The sequence below is a fragment of the Xylocopa sonorina genome, chromosome 3 (assembly GCF_050948175.1).
Source record: "Xylocopa sonorina isolate GNS202 chromosome 3, iyXylSono1_principal, whole genome shotgun sequence".
NCBI classification, from domain to species: Eukaryota; Metazoa; Arthropoda; class Insecta; order Hymenoptera; family Apidae; genus Xylocopa; species Xylocopa sonorina.
The window spans coordinates 6,404,195-6,423,399 of NC_135195.1; the positions used below are offsets into that span (position 1 = coordinate 6,404,195).

General features: G+C 35.9%; 1 protein-coding gene across 1 annotated transcript; it reads left to right on the plus strand.

The window, feature by feature from the left end:
- The first annotated feature begins 16,923 nt into the window (after positions 1-16,923).
- On the plus strand, positions 16,924-17,926 carry LOC143433578 (flexible cuticle protein 12-like). The gene is made up of 2 exons (XM_076910954.1): positions 16,924-16,997; positions 17,615-17,926. The coding sequence occupies exons 1-2, from the start codon at positions 16,989-16,991 to the stop codon at positions 17,924-17,926; spliced, it is 321 nt and encodes a 106-aa protein (XP_076767069.1). The 5' UTR covers positions 16,924-16,988.
- Positions 17,927-19,205: the final 1,279 nt, after the last annotated feature.

A 19,205-nucleotide genomic window follows, 5' to 3' on the forward strand; every position in this document is an offset into this window, starting at 1 on the left:
ATGTGCACGCGATTGCGTTTTCTATGATTTTCTTTAAGGACTTGCTAATTATGCGCAAACTATCTATTGAGATAGATTCTTATTAAGAAACTTTAGATAAAAAGGAAACATTTAAGTACTACCTTATTTAAAAAAAGTAATAGGATATAAACGATTTTTGTTTTTGGAAAATATATATCTGTAATTGAATAATTTGTTATTCTAATCGTCGTGAGCATTCTGATCGTGATTGTCCGGAAAATTTTTTCTTACCCAAAATTAACAAACGGGAAAAATGTTGCTCGTTAATAAGATAATTTGTGTGTGGATAGAGAAACAGCAAGTTTCTAGATAGTAGAAAAATTATTAGACTCTGAATATCTTATATACATATAAGACGTCTCATCTTCATCACTGGCCTTAATCACAGGACATTGCACCGCCTGACTCTCGTTCATACCTGTTTTTTACTTACTTATTTATTTACAGGTATGGATCTGTTACAAGGGAAAAGATATTTGTTTAATACCTTTACAAAACCTATGCAATGGCATGAAGATTGATAAACTAAAGGAAATCTTGAAATCGTCTAATAAACAACGAAAAATAATGAAAATGCAAAACCACACGAAATATAGACAATAATATCATTCTGTCTTCAAATCGTTCTTCCTCCTTGCAAATTATTCGATTAAAAAATCCAAACGCAAATAGAGACACGAATAATCCTTCGATCAATGTACAAATCCGCAACATGAAGTCACGATCTTGACAAACTGAAAATTTCGCTGTACCTGTCAACGCAAATAACTAATGATAAACATTTGTTTCTCATTGACTTTTATTAATATTTACTTCTAGTAATGATTGCATAAAAATTTCATTGACGTGTCCTTCGGTCGAATGTAATTAACTATTCGTTTCTTTGTAGGAGTTGTCGACTGTTACCATATTTGATGACGGTCCGTGCTATTTCAAGCGAATGCCACAGACGTTCAAAAGGATTTCGATGCATAATGAGAAGAGCCGAGGATGAACCCGTGGCAGGGGACACGTTTAAATGTCAATCTAAGTATTTGTACGTATTTTGGTATAAGTATAGTAACCGAACTTCGAATAAATATAAACTCTTAATTAACTCTTTATTAACTGAATTTCTTAAGAGTTTTTCAAATTTGTACTAACTTTTTTTACTACTTAATTTAGGTGCACAAGCAAACACCCTATAACATAATTTTCATTATAAGTCATCGTTAAGATCATTAATTATACAGAAGTGGACCTCAAAGTTTCAGTGAGTCTCAAAGCGTTTAAATTAATACAGTAATACATTGAAAAGCTGATGGAACTTATACATCCTGTCCGTAAGTAAAGAGTTAAATATTTCGTTCGATTCTCTTCGCCTGAAGATGATTACATATTAGTGGACTAAGCAAGGTATATGCTATTTGAACATTGCGGAAAGAAAGAATATACGTAAGAACTTTCTACTTTGTATTTTGGTGACGTAATATATATTAATTTGTTATATCTATATTTTTTCAATATATTGTAATAAATACAAAATCCTTATTAATTTCGTTGCAGATAATAACATATAAATTGAACTTAAACGATGCAATTTGTTAGAGTCACTGATTAAATAAATCTAATGGACGACTTTAGTGATTTTTTCAAAAGATGATTGATCACACTGTCATCTCTGCTGTAATTATACACGAGTATCATCGACGCTAAGAAATATGAGGGAAGCGGGTCATTATTTGTTGAGAATAATGTGATATTACCACAAACAGCATAGTCAGGAAAATTAATATGGTAATAGATACAGACAGCATTTGAGCTTGTATAACTTCCTTTTCACCTTCATTATATCTAGATACCTTTTCTTAATAACTAAATGCGACAAAAATATATTATACAGGGTGTTTGGCGACAACGCGAGCAGAATTAAGGGGAATAATTCTATAAGTCAGAACAAGACGAGGAACAAGAATAATCCGTAGTTAGTTTGAGTAAATCTAAGTCTATCAATGTCTGCATCTAAAAGTTTAATTGCGTACAATACAAATTGGGATGTCTATTGAGAAAAGATAACAATGCTGCAGGAAATAGCGTTCTGGTCTTCCTGATCTCGTTGGAACTCGTACGATGGAACACCTTCGGTTTTACGTAATCTTTAAATATGCCATTGCGTGTTACAAGAACACGAACGAGTATTCCTTATGACGCATTTTTCATTTATCTGGTAAATTCGATTTTCCGCCTGGCAATTTTTTCGCATGCAAATATGCACACGTTGTCCAATTCATTATCGAACGTCGCATTAATCTCTTCCATCTGATGAATAGTCGTCACTGTAGTATCTAATATGAGTAATTCGAACGGTATAAGACTTGTAAAATATTTCGTTAACTTTTAAAAATAATTATAAACTTTATTACTATATGTTAATCGAGGAATGATTAAGCACACATCTTTATTACAGTTAAGTACTTTGGTATGAAAAGTATAATGTATATATTATGAGAACAGGAATAAAATAGTATCATAATAACTGCTTGAATACTACATGTCACTATTAAATACATTTTGCAAGGGAATACTCGTTTGAAGAATCATGAACGGTATCAATAACAGATTTCGCGCACGGCAAAGGAGAAATAATAAGAATAAGATGTACACGTGTATCTAAAAGATTTTAATGGGCGTGCATGTTTCGAGAGATGTTTAATCTATTAGTCACTGTCATTTTTTACGTTAGAATCAACGATTATTGCAATTCCTTCTACTTGAATGTGCATTCAAGGTTGAATGTATCCTCAGCTGAAATAGCGTAACACGCGCTAATTGCGGTTTTGTTATTGGTTACGATTGCTGCATGCTTGCATGCAACTGCAAATAATAAAATTGTTTTTTTCTCTACCGTTGTAATAAAATCCCTACGGGGAGTCCTTAATTGCAAATATTTTTAGATAATTATATTCACCTTTTACATATTTATACACAGGTGTATTTATTGCGATCATTTCAGGTGGCGAAACACGAACATTTAAAAAAGATGCTACGAACTTTTGCATCACTTGAAGGTGACAGATTGAATGTGATTACTACTTTCAGTGTAACATTATACCATTTTTACTATAATCAATCATAGTAAGTACTCTTTTCTATATTTTACCTCGGGTCATATTTTACTGCTGATTAAAAATGATGACTAGAATTACGTTTAACATCTAGAAATTATTACATCATTACATACATACATACATACATATAGGTTTCATGGCAGATTAAATGGTGTATATTTTTACATTTTTATGTCATAATAACATATTTTTTCGAAGTTTTTGTGTAACTTTTATGACAGATTCGTAAGCATCACGAATATCCCGACTATAATATTACGTCGATGGTCTTCAAAATTTCCACTAATCATTCTACTGTAAAATCGTTAACAGGTAAACATAATTTCATGCTTTGAACTAGTTATGGCCATGTCATTGTAGAAAAATCATCTTGTCTTCTCGCAAGCCTTAGATTTATCATCATACGGGGGTCGAACGATATACCAATAGGCATAAATGAAATAAATCGTACTGAACTACAAGAGTTTTCCTAATTAGCTACACGTGCAAACATGTAAAATTATATTTATCGAACAACTTTTTTAACACACCATTGTCTAGCAATATTACTACGTCTCGTAACACAAACCAGTCGCATACGGATTGCAGCGAGAACGTTCTAACGCGTGCAAGCACCCTATTAGCATCCGGCCGCTATGCGGGACACACGGTAAAAAGACACGGGGACTTGGACTTAAGTTTTAAAGTCAGCGTCATAGAAAGAGGCGGCGATAATAGCACGGTTAATTTGCTTTAGCCACGAATGCGCGATGAAAAAGTCGTGTGAAATCGCAGAAACGTCAACGCGAGTACGACGCGTTGTTTCGTCTTTCCTCTTGGATATATGGTCTCAGCTGGGAGGTATCAAGCACGCGCCAGCAGTACGTGCGCTCGTGCCAGATGCGCAATTGCGTTACCATAATCCAGGGGTTCTCAACCCTTCGTGCGTTGCAGGCGCATTCGAGATTAGAAAAATAGTGGCAGGCGCAATCGGATTACAACAGCACACGGTGATAACACTAATATACTGCACTCCTTATTTCTACTTGATATCATCGATAACATTTAACATAGCGAGTTCTTTTAAAAGATAGAACAATCTCTTTATGAAACTGTGCGGTTTACAGTTTCAGAAGAGTTCCTGCGCGCGAGGGAAAGAGCACTGTCGCTCCTGCAGTGTCGACCCTGGCGTGCTGTTGGAAATTCTCTTTATTTCGCACGTATTGCTACTTGAAAACCTAAACATCTAAAAGGAAAAGGATTTTATCGAGTTCCTGAATAAATTTTCTTTTTCATACGTGTTTATTTCCTTTTACATAATTGTAAAACACAAGCTAACAATCTTTTGGATCAGCATCCCCGCTAATTTTAGCTACGAGTTGTCACTTGCCACTAATAAAACAAAGGCTTCGATTTAATTATTTCAATACTTTGTCGCAGGCACATGTAAATAGCTCCGAGGGTTCCACGTGGTTGAGAACCATTGTCGTAACCTTTGCGTATCGACGGTAACGCAGAGAAGAACGTAACCGAAAGTCGAGGATCATCCGTTCGTCAAGTTTCGTCGCATTGTTGGCTTTAACGACGGTGAAAAAATTGGATGGAGAGATTTTGTTTGCCGCGAATACGACGAAACAACGTTTGTTCGGACGATTTAGAAGCTGGTTTGCGCGTATTGAGAAACGGTGGTTAAGTATTACGTACGTATGTAAGTATGCGAGTAGTTACTTATTGATTATGTAAGTGAAACTGAGAAGTTGATAGTGTGATGTAGGCTTGGAAGATGTAAATTAAACGTGATTGTTGGATTAACGATAGATCGCTAGAAAGTTTTGGAAGTTCAACCCACGTGCTCATCAGCGAAAATTACTTGGACGATCTTGGATTTGGTCTCCCATTTTTCTGGTAAAAAGTCATCATTACTTTTTACTACTACATTTCTTATTCCATAAGAAATACATTAATGGTAAGAAATAATTTGTTGAAATTTGATTGAACGCGTAAGATGTCTTTATTAATTATATTTAATGGTAATAATATCGTACCTACACTATATATTTGGATAAATGAGTAGAGAAAACTAAAATAGCATAAATATCGCATAATTATAAACTAATAATAAAGCAAGAATTTTAATCTTTCGTAATAAATTCACAAATTCCAAAAAGCTAATTGTAACCTTTTATATTTCTATTTTATTATATCTTTTTTGCTCTTTATATCCTATTGACGGAAGGTGAAGGCAAATGAACGACTCTTATAAATATTTGTTACGTGCAAACAAGAATATTAAACTTCTTAGATATGCTCGTATGTTTTTTGTTCGATTGTCGAACGATCGATGGGAGCACGCGTAAAGAAAAAAGTAACAGGGAATTTTTTTGCGTAAATGGAAATACATCCATCGACGTGTACGTTACGCGCGTTTATCCTTTCTCTTCAAATGACGCCATGATCGATCTTTCTTTTCCGATGATGCAACTATCGTAAAATTCTAATCATCTTCTTTTGAGAATTTTTTCGAGTGCTATATCTTTTCTTATTTTATCACAAGTACAGTAAAGCATGAAATTGTCAGTTCTTATTATTCGCTATGTACTAATTATTATTCAACATGCCAAATAGAAGTGATTAGTAATGAAAATTCTACAAACCGAAACTTACATCGATAGAAAAATTGAGTTCCTTTATTTTATTTTATTATTCTATAATGTCGTAAATTAAAATTGAGTTATTTATTAAGAATTACATAGTTATGTCTGTAAGTACAACAGCAGAATGTTAATTATCTGCTTAGGATATTTATTAGCGAAACATGTATTCCAGATTTTGCACGTGTGTCTCCTCCGCAGTATCCTTCCCCTTTTTCTTCTTCTTTCGATCGCATAACGTTACAGCAAAGGTCGTACAGTCGCATCCATGTATATGAGAGAGGTAACGAGGAGCAGTTCTGTCGCAATTGCGAGACAAACGCGAGTCACGATCGGTCAAGAGGGTTTCGAACTGAAATGCCGCTCTCGGTCGAAGTTGTATTTCCGCAACAACAGTCTCTTCTGACCACACTTGGTTGGCCTCGTCGCTGGAGAAACACAATTAAAACGAGACGAGACCGAGACTCGTCGCACGAAAATGTGTAGTGAAACAGGTGATCAAGATGAAGATCGCGAAGCGAAGGTCAGAAAAGTTGACAACAGTTTAAGACCATGATGGATGAACATTTCGTGCAATTCGTGGGTACTTTACTTTGACCAAAATGCATGTATCACTTTAATTTTCTCGTCCTTGTGACAGTAATAATTAATTGCGGATTTATACTTGATCCAGAGATAACATGTATGATCATTTAGTCAACTCGCTACAGTCAACCTGCTACCTTATTCGACTTGAAATATTTATTTAAATTTCAGGGGAAGTGTAGTCACCGACGAGATATAAGATATATGCCACTCACACGATACGTATTTATTAGAACTTATTAGAATGTTTAAATATGATATATATATATTGAAGTAATATGTTGATCAGTTGATTGTTCTATTCTTTCTGTTACAAGTATCACAACAGAGAAGATATAAAAGAAATTTGAAGAATCAATGTAAGGAATCTCCTCAATCGATCAACGCTACTACTACAACAATATTGAAAGCAACGCTGAATGAATTAAAATTTTTCTATACGCAAAAGGTACCTCCGACAATACGATGATTCTAGTGACATCTTAATGGAAGATTTGAGATGTAAATTTCCCCCGATTATGTTATTAATTCTAACTATTTTTAAGAAGCCGCACTTAACTTTGATTGGTTGATTAAAGTGAAAACCGAGTTCGTGATGGGGCGATTGTAACAACATGCTCTAAGTAAGAGGTGGAGAAATAGGAGGAGCGACCGACTCTTCTACTTGGTCGAAACGCCTATCAGCCGTGTTTAACGTTGATATTTTCACGCGAACAAGAGGAATCGCTGTTCTTGTCAGCGTGTCGAAAAGCAGGTGCCTCGAGTTCTGATATGATTTATCTATTGATCTTTGGACGCAACGACAGGTCGCTGGAGAATTCATTTTTTAACGACAGTTATTACTATGGTCCCCGTGGTTTATTAATGACGTCGTATACAGGCGTATGGATTTAATGAAGTAATATATCCATATAGAAGATACCTTGTACAGATCTCGTTTAGCAACGTCCATTTATCCCTTGTTAATGCATTTGATTGGCTTTAAATTCTCCTGCGTCATTCGAATTTCACTGTTTCAATCTCTCTAACAATGTGATATCGAATCATTCACGTAAATCACTGTCTTGTCGTTTATCCATGACCCTATTAAAACCTGCTGAAAATTGAATAGGCCTCTAACAGTTTAATAAGCATAATCTATCAATCTATTAATTAATCCTATAGCATTGTATTCGCACATTTACGCTCATCTACTACAACAATGTTACATCTTCTTAAGAATTAATAATATTTCAATACATTTTTCAGAGAAACATGATTCTAGTATTATAAATAACTGATATTCTTTTGTTAATCACAATTGTTACTATGTTACAATTTTTCAATTGCTTCCTACCACTTTCGTATCTTCTCTTCAAACATTTCAAACCATTCCTTCAACTTTATCAACGAATACCAACATCGCCTTTCAATTACCCAAGCAGGACCCAATTTTCTCATATCTCTGATCTTCCTAGGTAAACCTTTGAATTTTGCTCATTGCTAATCAGTGACGAACCACTTCTTATCATTTTTCTGTCTTCTCTTCAGACATTCTTCACCCTATCTTCCTTCAACCTTATCAATGAACACCAACATCGCCTTTCAATTTCCCAAGTAGGACCCAATTTTCTCATATCTCTGATCTTCCTAGGTAAACCTTGGAACTTTGCTCATTGCTAATCAGTGACGAACCACTTCGCTTCAGACATTCCTCACCCTATCTTCCTTCAACCTTATCAACGAATACCAACATCGCCTTTCAATTTCCCAAGCAGGACCCAATTTTCTCATATTTCTGATCTTTCTAGGTAAACCTTTGAACTTTGCTCGGTGCTAATCGGCGATGAACCGGCATCCTGTTCGTTGGTAATTAACTTATCGCGGGACGTCGTCCCAGCGTCGTTCGGAAGATTCCTGGTGAATTACGAGGATCATAATGCACCGGTGCGTGTGCATTCACAGCGCACAGGTGGTTCGAGACCTCGTGTCACCTTGCCACAGCCAATGCGGCTGTTTTATCGTCGACACCCAGGGGATAAATCAATCGCGCTCGTGCGAGTACGGTCGAAGAAGTATGCTCGAAGGACTGGAGGTGCCGTGGAACGTCGAAACGGAAAGTTCACGCGAGCCTGAGAACCGCGATACCGGTGAAATAACGTTGAAACCATTCGGACTATGTATCGCGGTTCTCCTCCACTTTTCGACGATTCTGATGTATCGCGTTATATCCTGTAGAAAAATGAATTTCCGCGCGACTAGTGCTTGACGATTGGAGTAACAATCTTTTTAAGTTAATGAACGAGGTCGGGGGATTTTCGAAACCGATCGTAAATTCGATCTTCCGCTCTAACCGTGAAAGTCAGTTTAGATAGCTCCTCGTGTTGCTCCTCGTATTGGAAACTAAAATAGTAATGTCCTTCACATTTGTAGAATTCACGATATGTGGAAATCGTACAGGCACGTAAGAGAACTCTTATTATGTTTTTTTTTCTAGAATCAATGATATATTAAATATTATTTTATCTTATGCGTAAAATACGTTCTACAATATTATATATTTAAAAATTATATTTTCAGCTTTGATTGCATGTTAAGATTAACAATAATTTTCCTTTAATTTCAATATAATTTTGTTACAGGTATTACAGTTGAGAAGTAAGAGAATTGCAAAATTTTCCCAGATACAAGACCAAATGAGCAACGAAAGTTGTTTACCAGAAAGTAGGAAGTACTGCAATGATTTCTTCCGCGCAAGCCAACGGGTCTGTGTACCCATTTCATTGTCACTCAATTTGCATAATCGTCAAGTTCACGAGCCGATCCTCGAGCATTCTGCTTCGAAATTAATTAGCAATTCTATCCTTCCGAACAAATACTTACAAATCCGAAGCAAACGTTTAATTTACATTTTAAATGTTAAACAAAATTCTACCCGACAATTAGAAATGAAATGCGTTAAACTGAAACACTGTTTCTGTTTGAAATCTTGATCGTTGACGTCGACGGTTCAGAGCCTACGTAACGCAATATTTCAGTAGATAAACGATCACAATAGCCCACGGCGAAGAGGTGAAGAATAAAAGAATGAAATTAATCATCCATTGAACCGCGTAAGGTAATGCCCGCTGGCATTTAAATCGTCCAGGTGAAATTACATAATAAAATAACCGCGAGAGGGTCTAAGAGAGAGAAAGCGTATTAAATGGCTGGCTCTCGATGTTAATTGAATATCGGTGAAATTTCCTGTTTGTAGCATGTACATGCTTCGTCGCAACCAACAATACCACTTACGGTGCCCGAAGAAAGGGGAGGAAGTTAGATTCGCTCGTGATTGTTCCACATCTGGATGCTGCGGATAATTTATCCAGCACGCGAGAGAAATAAATCGATCGATACCGGTCTGGTATACAAAGGATGATTCACGACGGTGGAGCTGGAGGACACTTTTAAGGCAAAAGAGCAGATTCTAATCGTTGTTGACCGTGCCGCTTGTTTTTCCCTTCGATTCGTTATATCCACGAGACATTTTCCACGAGTCCATAATATACATTCCTGGTGGAAGATGGATCGAAGAATAAAGTTCGTTGCGAGAGAGATGATCAGAAATTACCAAATGAACCGATTTTATAATGTACTTATCTGAATGAAAACCAGAAGGGGATGCTACTATTTTTTTATATAGAAACCAATTATTCGAAACTTTATCATAGATTGAAATAAAAGAATCTTCAGGTGTCATTCAGAAAATTGTACGTAATTAACGAAACGTGCCTTGCGAATCGATTCGCAGCCTTCCACGCTTATTAAGATGCGGACAAACTGTATTTCCGTTCATCGTTCGCAAAGAGCAATCTCGATGCCTTCGAAACACTCTGCACGATCGCAAGATGTATCGATCCATTTGCGAAAGATCGCTTTACGCTAACATCGCCTGGACAAGTTATAATGCATAATAATCGACGCGTTTGAAATACTAAAAGAACCAACTTTAGAAACCATTAATCAATCCATTATCGCCGATTCAGTGGTGTATAATAAATATTTCAAACTTTATCGACGCGTTTTACAATATAATATACTGTTATTTGCTCGGCATTAAACTCGAATTTAATCACAGCGATTAACTATCCATCGTTTGGAAAGCAAACAAACAAGACTGGTTAATGCTCCTGTAACATCTGCATCTTGAATTATAGTGAACCGAGTATCAAATAAGCATGGCTGTAGGCGATGTTTTGCATTCGAACGATGATACTCGGATGACGATGCAGAGTCCCATTTGCAAAATCATTGATTCTTCCGATATAAAATACATACAGGATTCGGTGAATGAACGTATATGCATACTATATGTATTGCATATCCTTGAATGTTTAAAATTGATGTTTGCAGATCTCATTGATTTGCCCGTTATCAAGATCGATTATTATGTCTCTTAACTTAGATGAATAACAATTAACAATTCATCTCTTTACAACTCCCATGGATCATTTTATAAGACAAAGCGAGCAGCCTTTAACCCATTCACTGCCAACTACAAAATATCTCGTAGCGTGTGCTGCAATTTTAGATTGATTACAATTGGTCACGTAATAACTTAATATTATTAGATTTTGTGATATTTCATGGTTTCTTTAAAACGAAACCTTGGCACCCAGAGCGAGACGATTTAAATTTGCTTGATAACGAATGGATTGAACGGCTTCGAGCATATTTCGAGTCATCAGCATTGTTAATGAAACGTCAGTTGTAAATCAGTTACGAGCTTATCGATAACTTGACATCTTTCCAAAGCCCAGCCAAACTACGCGAATAAATCAGTTGCTTTTCTACATTTCCGTAAACGAACCAGTTTAACGTTCACCGTCCACCGGGTCCTAGCGATCTCTGACATTTTTCAAAGACACCCTCGTAACATTCTCGGGCGTCGCTATTTAATGGAGCATTGATTCACCTGCGACGAGCCATGGCTCCATAACCAGCGATAAATATGTACGATGTGGACGCAACCGTGGTTGTGCCGCGGATGGAGGCTCGTCCGCCGACAGTGTGATGGCATTTAACCGATCCGTGCCATCGTGCTCGCTGGGTCCATTACGCAACTGGGCTCTTTAAGCCAACGACGACGACGACGAGGACGACAACGTCGACGTCGACCACGCGCGGTCCAGCATCGATCCTTGCGAAATTCCTTAACTCCCTTCGAAAAGAATCAACGATCAGTTCAGATATTCTTTATTCGATCCGATTAAGAGATCAATTATGAGATAAAGGTGGTATGCGTGGTGGATTTTACTGTACACGGAAATCCATTATTACTTGACGTATTTGGAGGGGCTGCTGTGCTACCTAGAAATCGGTGAATCGCCTCGTCGTGAGCTCGTGCTTTCGAGAGAGAGTGAAATTTTCTGAGAACCGGGAGGATGATCCTGAACAAGTTCCGTGAAATGGAATTTATAAGTTTCTGTTAGTGTTTCTGTGAGCCTCGTTTCTGGTATGTGCATCGAGTCTGATGTGTGTACGATGGAAATCTGTTTTTCTTCTTTCTCAGTTTTCCATGGAAGGTTCCACGTTGTAACATCTAGAGGTAATTTAATTATTTATAGTGATTTATACAAGTTTATTTGTGAACCTAATTTATTAGGCCTTTATCATATATATTTCACAATAATAAATGCTTAAATTTAGTTGGAGTATATTGTTTCGTATCAATAAGATATTTCAGCAAGAAATTCTCGAAACTGTATCTAGAATATTCTCAACATATTTCTAAATTTAAATTTAATGGATTTCAAGTTACACGTGAAACCAATATCAGACGATACACTGAAAGAAAAAACTTTCTAGGATGGACTTTCTAATAGCGTGTCAGGCTCCTCTCAAGAAACGAATTTACAAATGGTAAGGTCACAGAGATTACCCTTTCCAAGCTACCTTCCAACTTCTTCAAATCTCTTCCAAGATGGTACTTAAGAATATCAATCAAATAGTAGTATCTGATACTTTAACTTCATCTTCACTAGATTATTCCATTTCGTTGACAATAATAACGATTAAACGATTGTACAACGTCTCACCAATTTCTGATACCTTAATAAATATTAGTAGAATGTCGGATGCAATCTTTACGTATTTGTTTCCCCTTAAGAATAAAACAATTGCAGAAAGCACTAACAAATCGGATGTTCCACATTACTGTTTAACGTCCACTTGTTGCGTATCTCCGCACCGTATCGTCACTGTGTATCAATGTAGACAAGTGTTGCATCGTTGCGTGTCATCCAGTAATACATCCAGGTGTCATCCAGTCACTTAAATGGAACGATAATAATGAAGACAACAAAAGTATCTCTATTACTATTGGTCTAAAATACTTTTAATCTTTCTTTAGTGAAAAGAATAATGTCTTATGAAGTCTCTATGAAGTCTTCGCCGAAGAACAAGTTATTCGATTTGGCTAAGCGATGACACGGGTGAAATATTTCTTCAGCTATCTCGAATTATTTATCCAGAGGCTAAGTAGACAGAAACTAGTGGAGCAGGAAGAAGAAACATTTTATCATCGTAGGTCATTGGTGATAATCATCGCAACAATCAGCTCGTTAGAAATATTTGCATAAGCAAACGTAACGTTTGAACGCTTTACATCTGTTGCACGAATCGTGAGATTGGTTGGGGAGATAGTGATGGATTCAAGTCAGCATTCACGTGGGACTGTGACGGAATAATAGACATCGTTTGTGGTTTCAACGAGTTCCGGCACTGTCTCTTTTGTTGACGAGATGCGATCTGTTCTTCTGGATCCGTACACGCGTTACATTTGAATTTTGTGCGTCAGTTAAATTCCTGAAATTTCAGCGTTCCATCGTAACTCTTGGGATTTTTGCTCGTAACTAGTCGCAACTTTCAAATTTCTTTCAAATTTCGCTGAACGTCTTCAGCAAGGAATTTTAATAGAAGGAGGGATATACGAAACGTATCGTAAAAGGAATTCTCATCTTAAACATAGATCTTAATCCCAATATTAAATTAAAACGAATGTTGAATTTGCAACTAGTTCTCATTTATCATTTTATTGCTTCTCGTGAGCACGAATAGTGAAATATAATGAAACAAGAAACATTGCGTATTCGAAAAGAAGACGAAAAGAAGTTCAAGTTTAGTCTCACGCGTTAGTTCCATCCGGTTATATAAGAATAGTATAATTAGGGTTTATGCCTGTCCTCGATTTTTATCTTAATTTCAAACCACGAAATTATTTGACGATCCTTAGTACCTACAAAGTAAGTTACGAAAATGTTTCATTTTAAATATTGCGGCTCCGTGGTATTAGAACATAAAATAAGATGATGACCCTAAACAACAACAACAACGACAAAAGTCTTGTTGTTTTATTGAAAAGAGTTAATTATTAATTAATAAGAAGACATTTTTATATTTGATACACGTTTGATACTGGAATTATAGTGCCACTAACCATTTGACAAGAGCCAACTCGAATAGTTTGCATTGCGCAACGTGGAATTCCAAAAAATTTAGCAGCATCCGAGAGTTATACCAAGTGTTTTAAGAATTTAGCTAAGAATTTACGTGATTGCGTGGGTAGAAAAGTTTGCATAATCGTTTTCTGCTTATAGGAAACATAATTGTCAGCGTTGCTATGTAGTTGCCAGTCTACCATTTTTTTTTATGTAAGCATAAATTTATAAATAAAATGGTCTCGCGATAAGATATATCTACAAAAACAAAAAATATATCACACCATACAATATATTAACTAATATGCATATTCATTTAAATAATAACGAGTTCTAAACTACTACCTACATTTATATTACTATATATCAGTAAATGAAAAGACATTAGTACACATTTCTATTCTCTTCCATTAGATATCCATCTATCATTTTGAGGAAATCAATTAAACAGAATGGGTGTCAATTAAATAAAAGTTCTTTATATTCCGTACTTTGTATTACCTTATTCTTGATTAATAGTTATTTCTGTATATGTATGTAACTAATGATATCTTGTTACGGGTTGGTCTTATTTCATTTGTTGGTAGAATTGTTACTTTCTTTCCATTGATATCCTTCTTTGAATTTTTGTTGTTCAGTTATATCCCTTACTAGCGGCCCGTCGTTTTTATTCCCTAATCCCAAGAAAAGGATAATCCTCTGGTATCGTACACAATCGATTATACAATATCGTCGCGCCTCACGATGAGTCTCAGTAAAAAGGGAAAAGTCACGACCCGTGCGCCGATGCACGAGCCCGTAAGTATAAACCTGCTCGATTATCTAATGCTATGCCACCTATATTTACAGAGAGCAGAGGATCTCGTGGGTGAGGAAAACATCTTAACGAAACCTGATCAACGGAAATTTCTCTCAAAGTATGTACGAAGGAGAACCAAAAGGAGAATAGAAATCAACCTGAACGATTTCAATGGAATTTATCTCGTATTTTTCAATAGCCAATTTGCATACAATGTGCATTTTTATTAGCAACGAATTTACGACTATTTATTATTTATGTCTAAATAGCTAATGTCTAAATAACTAAAAACTTAAGGAAGAAGAAAAAATCGTGACACAGTATACATAGATCTTACCACGTCCAAGACTCGTCTTCTTCCCTTCCCACATCGTCTGAATCCTCTTCTGCACCGGAGCTTGCTCTTTCGAGCATTAGCATAAGGCGGCCAGCATCTCTTACGTAACCATTAGACTTTCTTTTCGAGCTCCTACAGATCCCTTCGTTCTTTTCTTTACTCCTTTTCTCTTCTTTCTACCTGGCCTTTTGGTAGACAATGGAGGGACACACTTCTGTTCTGCTTTCGTCGTACTCTACGCGGAAGAACGACAGCTCAAGTTAAAACAACAAGGTCGTTTTGACGCAACCATCCTCATTTAAACGCCTTCCCTAGGATCGTTATTTTTAATCTTTGCCAATTTGAATATATTTGCAAGATTTATTGGCGAGTGTCGTCCATGAAAACAAGATGTCACCGAGGAGTTTATGTGCCGATTAAACACGTAATTGCGACACACTGGTACACGAAAGAAAAATACGGAGAGATCATAAAAAATTTTTGGAGATTATCTACTCGTGATCTGACGTTGGCAAAATTGAAAATACGCGTAAAAAAAGAGCTGTCTACTGTCAAAAAGAATGTCTGACGCTGACGGTGAATAGCGTCAGACAATTGTATATTTTATAAAAATTAAATGACCAATTTCATGAAAATAAATATATTGTTTAGTTAATTATTAGAAATTTTATATCTCGTCTCATTATCATCATTATAGAAACAATAAAAATGATTTATTCTGAATTTACTTTAACATTTTGAAATTTACTCTAACATTTTACCTATCAAGTATTATTTGTTAAAAGATTCGTAGCAGCAGAAAAGCTATTTTCACCAAAATTTATACAAATCAATCATTTTCACCGTAGATCTTATCTTTCCATCACAATTAATTTTACAGTGAGATTGTATTGTAAAAATTGAGGATACAGGTAAAGCTATGCTTCTGATCTGTGGTGTATGTTAGAAGGAACCGAACATACGTGACTTTTGCTGAACATCAAGATTCACCTTTCCAAGAGATGAATACTCGTTTGCGTGACCTCCGAATATTATGGCTTCGATCGACGAACAATTTTTTTAGAATTATTAATGACGGTGAACGGTGGAGATCTTTGTATTGTAACGACAGGTCAAGTCAAATTTTTAATGAATCAAACCGATACGTTGAATATTCTCGGTCATTTTTATCTAAACCACCCATTAAAGAAGAGCCTCGATTATGTAAGAAGCCTATACGGAAAGTCCCTTAGAATATTAATGAGCACACGATGAAGATGTAACAACTTATTATTACTTTGGATCCTCGATCACATACAATTGTCCTTTTACTATTATTAACAAAGATAATTTTAGACTTTATTGCTTTCATTTGTAATTATTTTTAATATTGTACTAGAACGTATCTCTTCACTATTCAAATAATTTTATTAAATTTGTAAGAAAGATGAACAAAAATTTTTTATGCTCTCACCAATTAAACTTGTTTCTTAGTAAATTCATGAACGATGCGAAAAAATAAAATTCCATGTGATTTCTCGGCGGACAAACCTTTTATTAAAAACATCCATCGGTTGCATCCATAAACTTACGTTTCCTTTTAAGCAATCATCTGCTTTATTCAGTTTCAACTTCCTCGAACAATACCAAAAGCAAACCCTATACATCATCCGTAAAGACTCTCTGACATCAATCTCGTTCATTGTTTCATCCAAGTTTGGTAAGGCAACCAAGGATCCGGGCGAGACTACAGACACGGTGAAACCGGGTGTGATTTTTGCTGCTGGTGGTTCTTCCTCCAATTCTTGCCTGACATTCACCGACTCATCCTTTGTAAGTAATCATTCTACCACCGCCAGCCGGCCAATGCCATTCGACGATTTCGAAATCTTCGGCCAAGAATTTTGGGAGTCTGCACTCTGGAAGGGGCAAGATTCATTTGGAAATCTGACTATATAATGCTCGCGTGGATTACCATCGAATCAGTGTCGTGATCTAGCTCATCTCAGGTTAACACCTATCTTCTTCTCAACGATCCAAAGGATTTCCATCCAAACCAAACAAGTAACCATGAAGCTGGTGCGTGTCTTCGTCGACTAATAACGACATTTCTAATTGGATATCAAGTGCACCGTCCTGTTTCATTTAAATCTGTCATTTCCTTTCTAAGCGGGACTTCACAACTATACGTGTTTCTCTATTACTAGATCTTTATCCTCAAAAAAACAGGAATAATTATTTGCAAAAGATCCTCGATGATCAAACGGTTACGAGCGCGCAATTACCGCGCACGGGATTATTACGACTATTAACGATATAAAGATACCGCGTCCCGCGGTTTACACATGTTATCGTTGTTCCTGTGCCTATTGTTGAGATGCAAATATGTTTGTACATACGTTTATTTAAGTAAGTCACCGGTAACGGATCTCCTTGCGTAACCCGTGTAGTACGCCGCGAAAACCAGTGTTCCTGTGACCGGAAGACAATGACGAATCGCGCAACACTCTTAAAGAAACATATACAGTAGAATGAAACAGTGTTCATATAGAATTTCAAACTGACAATAACGCCTAAACAATCATTTCAATTACCTGATACTTTGATTATAAACGAGACTCTAAACGAATAATGTTCCAAGAGATTTTTATACTGTTCGATAAAAAATGTTAATCATTCCTGTTTCATGTTCGCAGATCTTCGCTTTCGCCCTGGTCGTCGCTGCAGTCTACGCCGCGCCTCAAGTTCAACGCGAGGACGTAGTGCTTGTCAAGGAGACACCCTCTGACAATATCGGCGTGGGTGGCTACAACTATGGCTACGAGCTTTCCAACGGCCAGGCTCATCACGAATCCGCCGAATTGGTCAATGCGGGATCCGAGAACGAGGCTCTGGCTGTTCGTGGTAGCTTCACTTGGGTGGACCCACAAACTAACGTTAGGTACACCGTCAACTACGTCGCTGACGAGAATGGTTTCCATCCGCAGGGTGAACACATCCCAGCCTAATCTGTATAAATAGTTTTTAATAAATTTTTCAATTAAAAATTTGGTTTCCATGTATCTTCCTTCCTCCTTTTACCACTACTCCTCTACTGTTATTTCACGGTTGTTCTTTATTTATGATCAAAGTGAATGTCACAAACATTTATTATGTCAACAATTTTCGGCATTTACTTTGATAGAACACTGATGTGATAAATTTGTGATACTCTCCTTAATTGTAACAACTAATCAATAATAAACTATTATTATTACTAATAATAATAATAGTTAGCATCTAATGCTAATCCTTTGCACTCCGTTGTCGCCGCTGAGACGACATGGCACGCCATCTAGAGGCAACATTGTATTTTTATGCAGGTAGGAAGATGTTTCGGCACACGCTTAGTGTAATCTAATCGGTTTGGTGATCGAGTTGGCTACAAATCTTTCGATCATACTTTTTTCGTATATGGAGTTGCTGGAACCTCATCTCAAAAATCGTCCGGAGTACAAAAGGATTAGATGCTAACAAGCATTTTGAAAAGTTGATTTTGTAAAATCAAATACAATTAAACACATTTCTATGCGATTACAAAGAGTTCAGAGTTGGATTTCTATGAAGTTTACTGGTAATAGTATATATGATTATATATTTCATTAGCTTTTTACAATTATATAACAATAGATATTCAACACCATGAGAAAGATTAATGAAAAGTTGAAATCTATTCCTACCAAATTTTTTCAATGAACCTCTAATTGTCGAACCCAATTTTACAATTACCACCAGTACATGTTTCCTACACTAATAAATAATGTAACAATTTCAACTATTCTATTAATTAATTTAAATAGATATCACAAAATATAATAAAAGTCTTAAATAAGAGAATTGTATTATGTAAATTACTCAATAATTATATTGGATTATGTACAGACAGTGAATAATAAACGACTTTGTTAATTATTTAAGAAATTGTTCTCCCGGTGAAAAATATTTGTCAGTTCTGTCATAAAATATATAAAATATATATATATATATTTTAGGGAAGGGACATCTTCAGTTATTCTACATCATGATGCCTAGAAATGAATTCGTTCTCTATAATAGACATACGAAGTTCTAATTACTAAGAGACAACTAAGTCTAAAAATTTGTAAAATACGTGCAGTTACTTTACTGCTGAATTTTCATGTTTCACTATCTTTAATGCACATCAGCTGTTTGTAATTCAATTAAATTTTTTGGAAAACCAGAAATCAATTAATAATTGATTTTTAAAATAACTAATATTCGAAACGT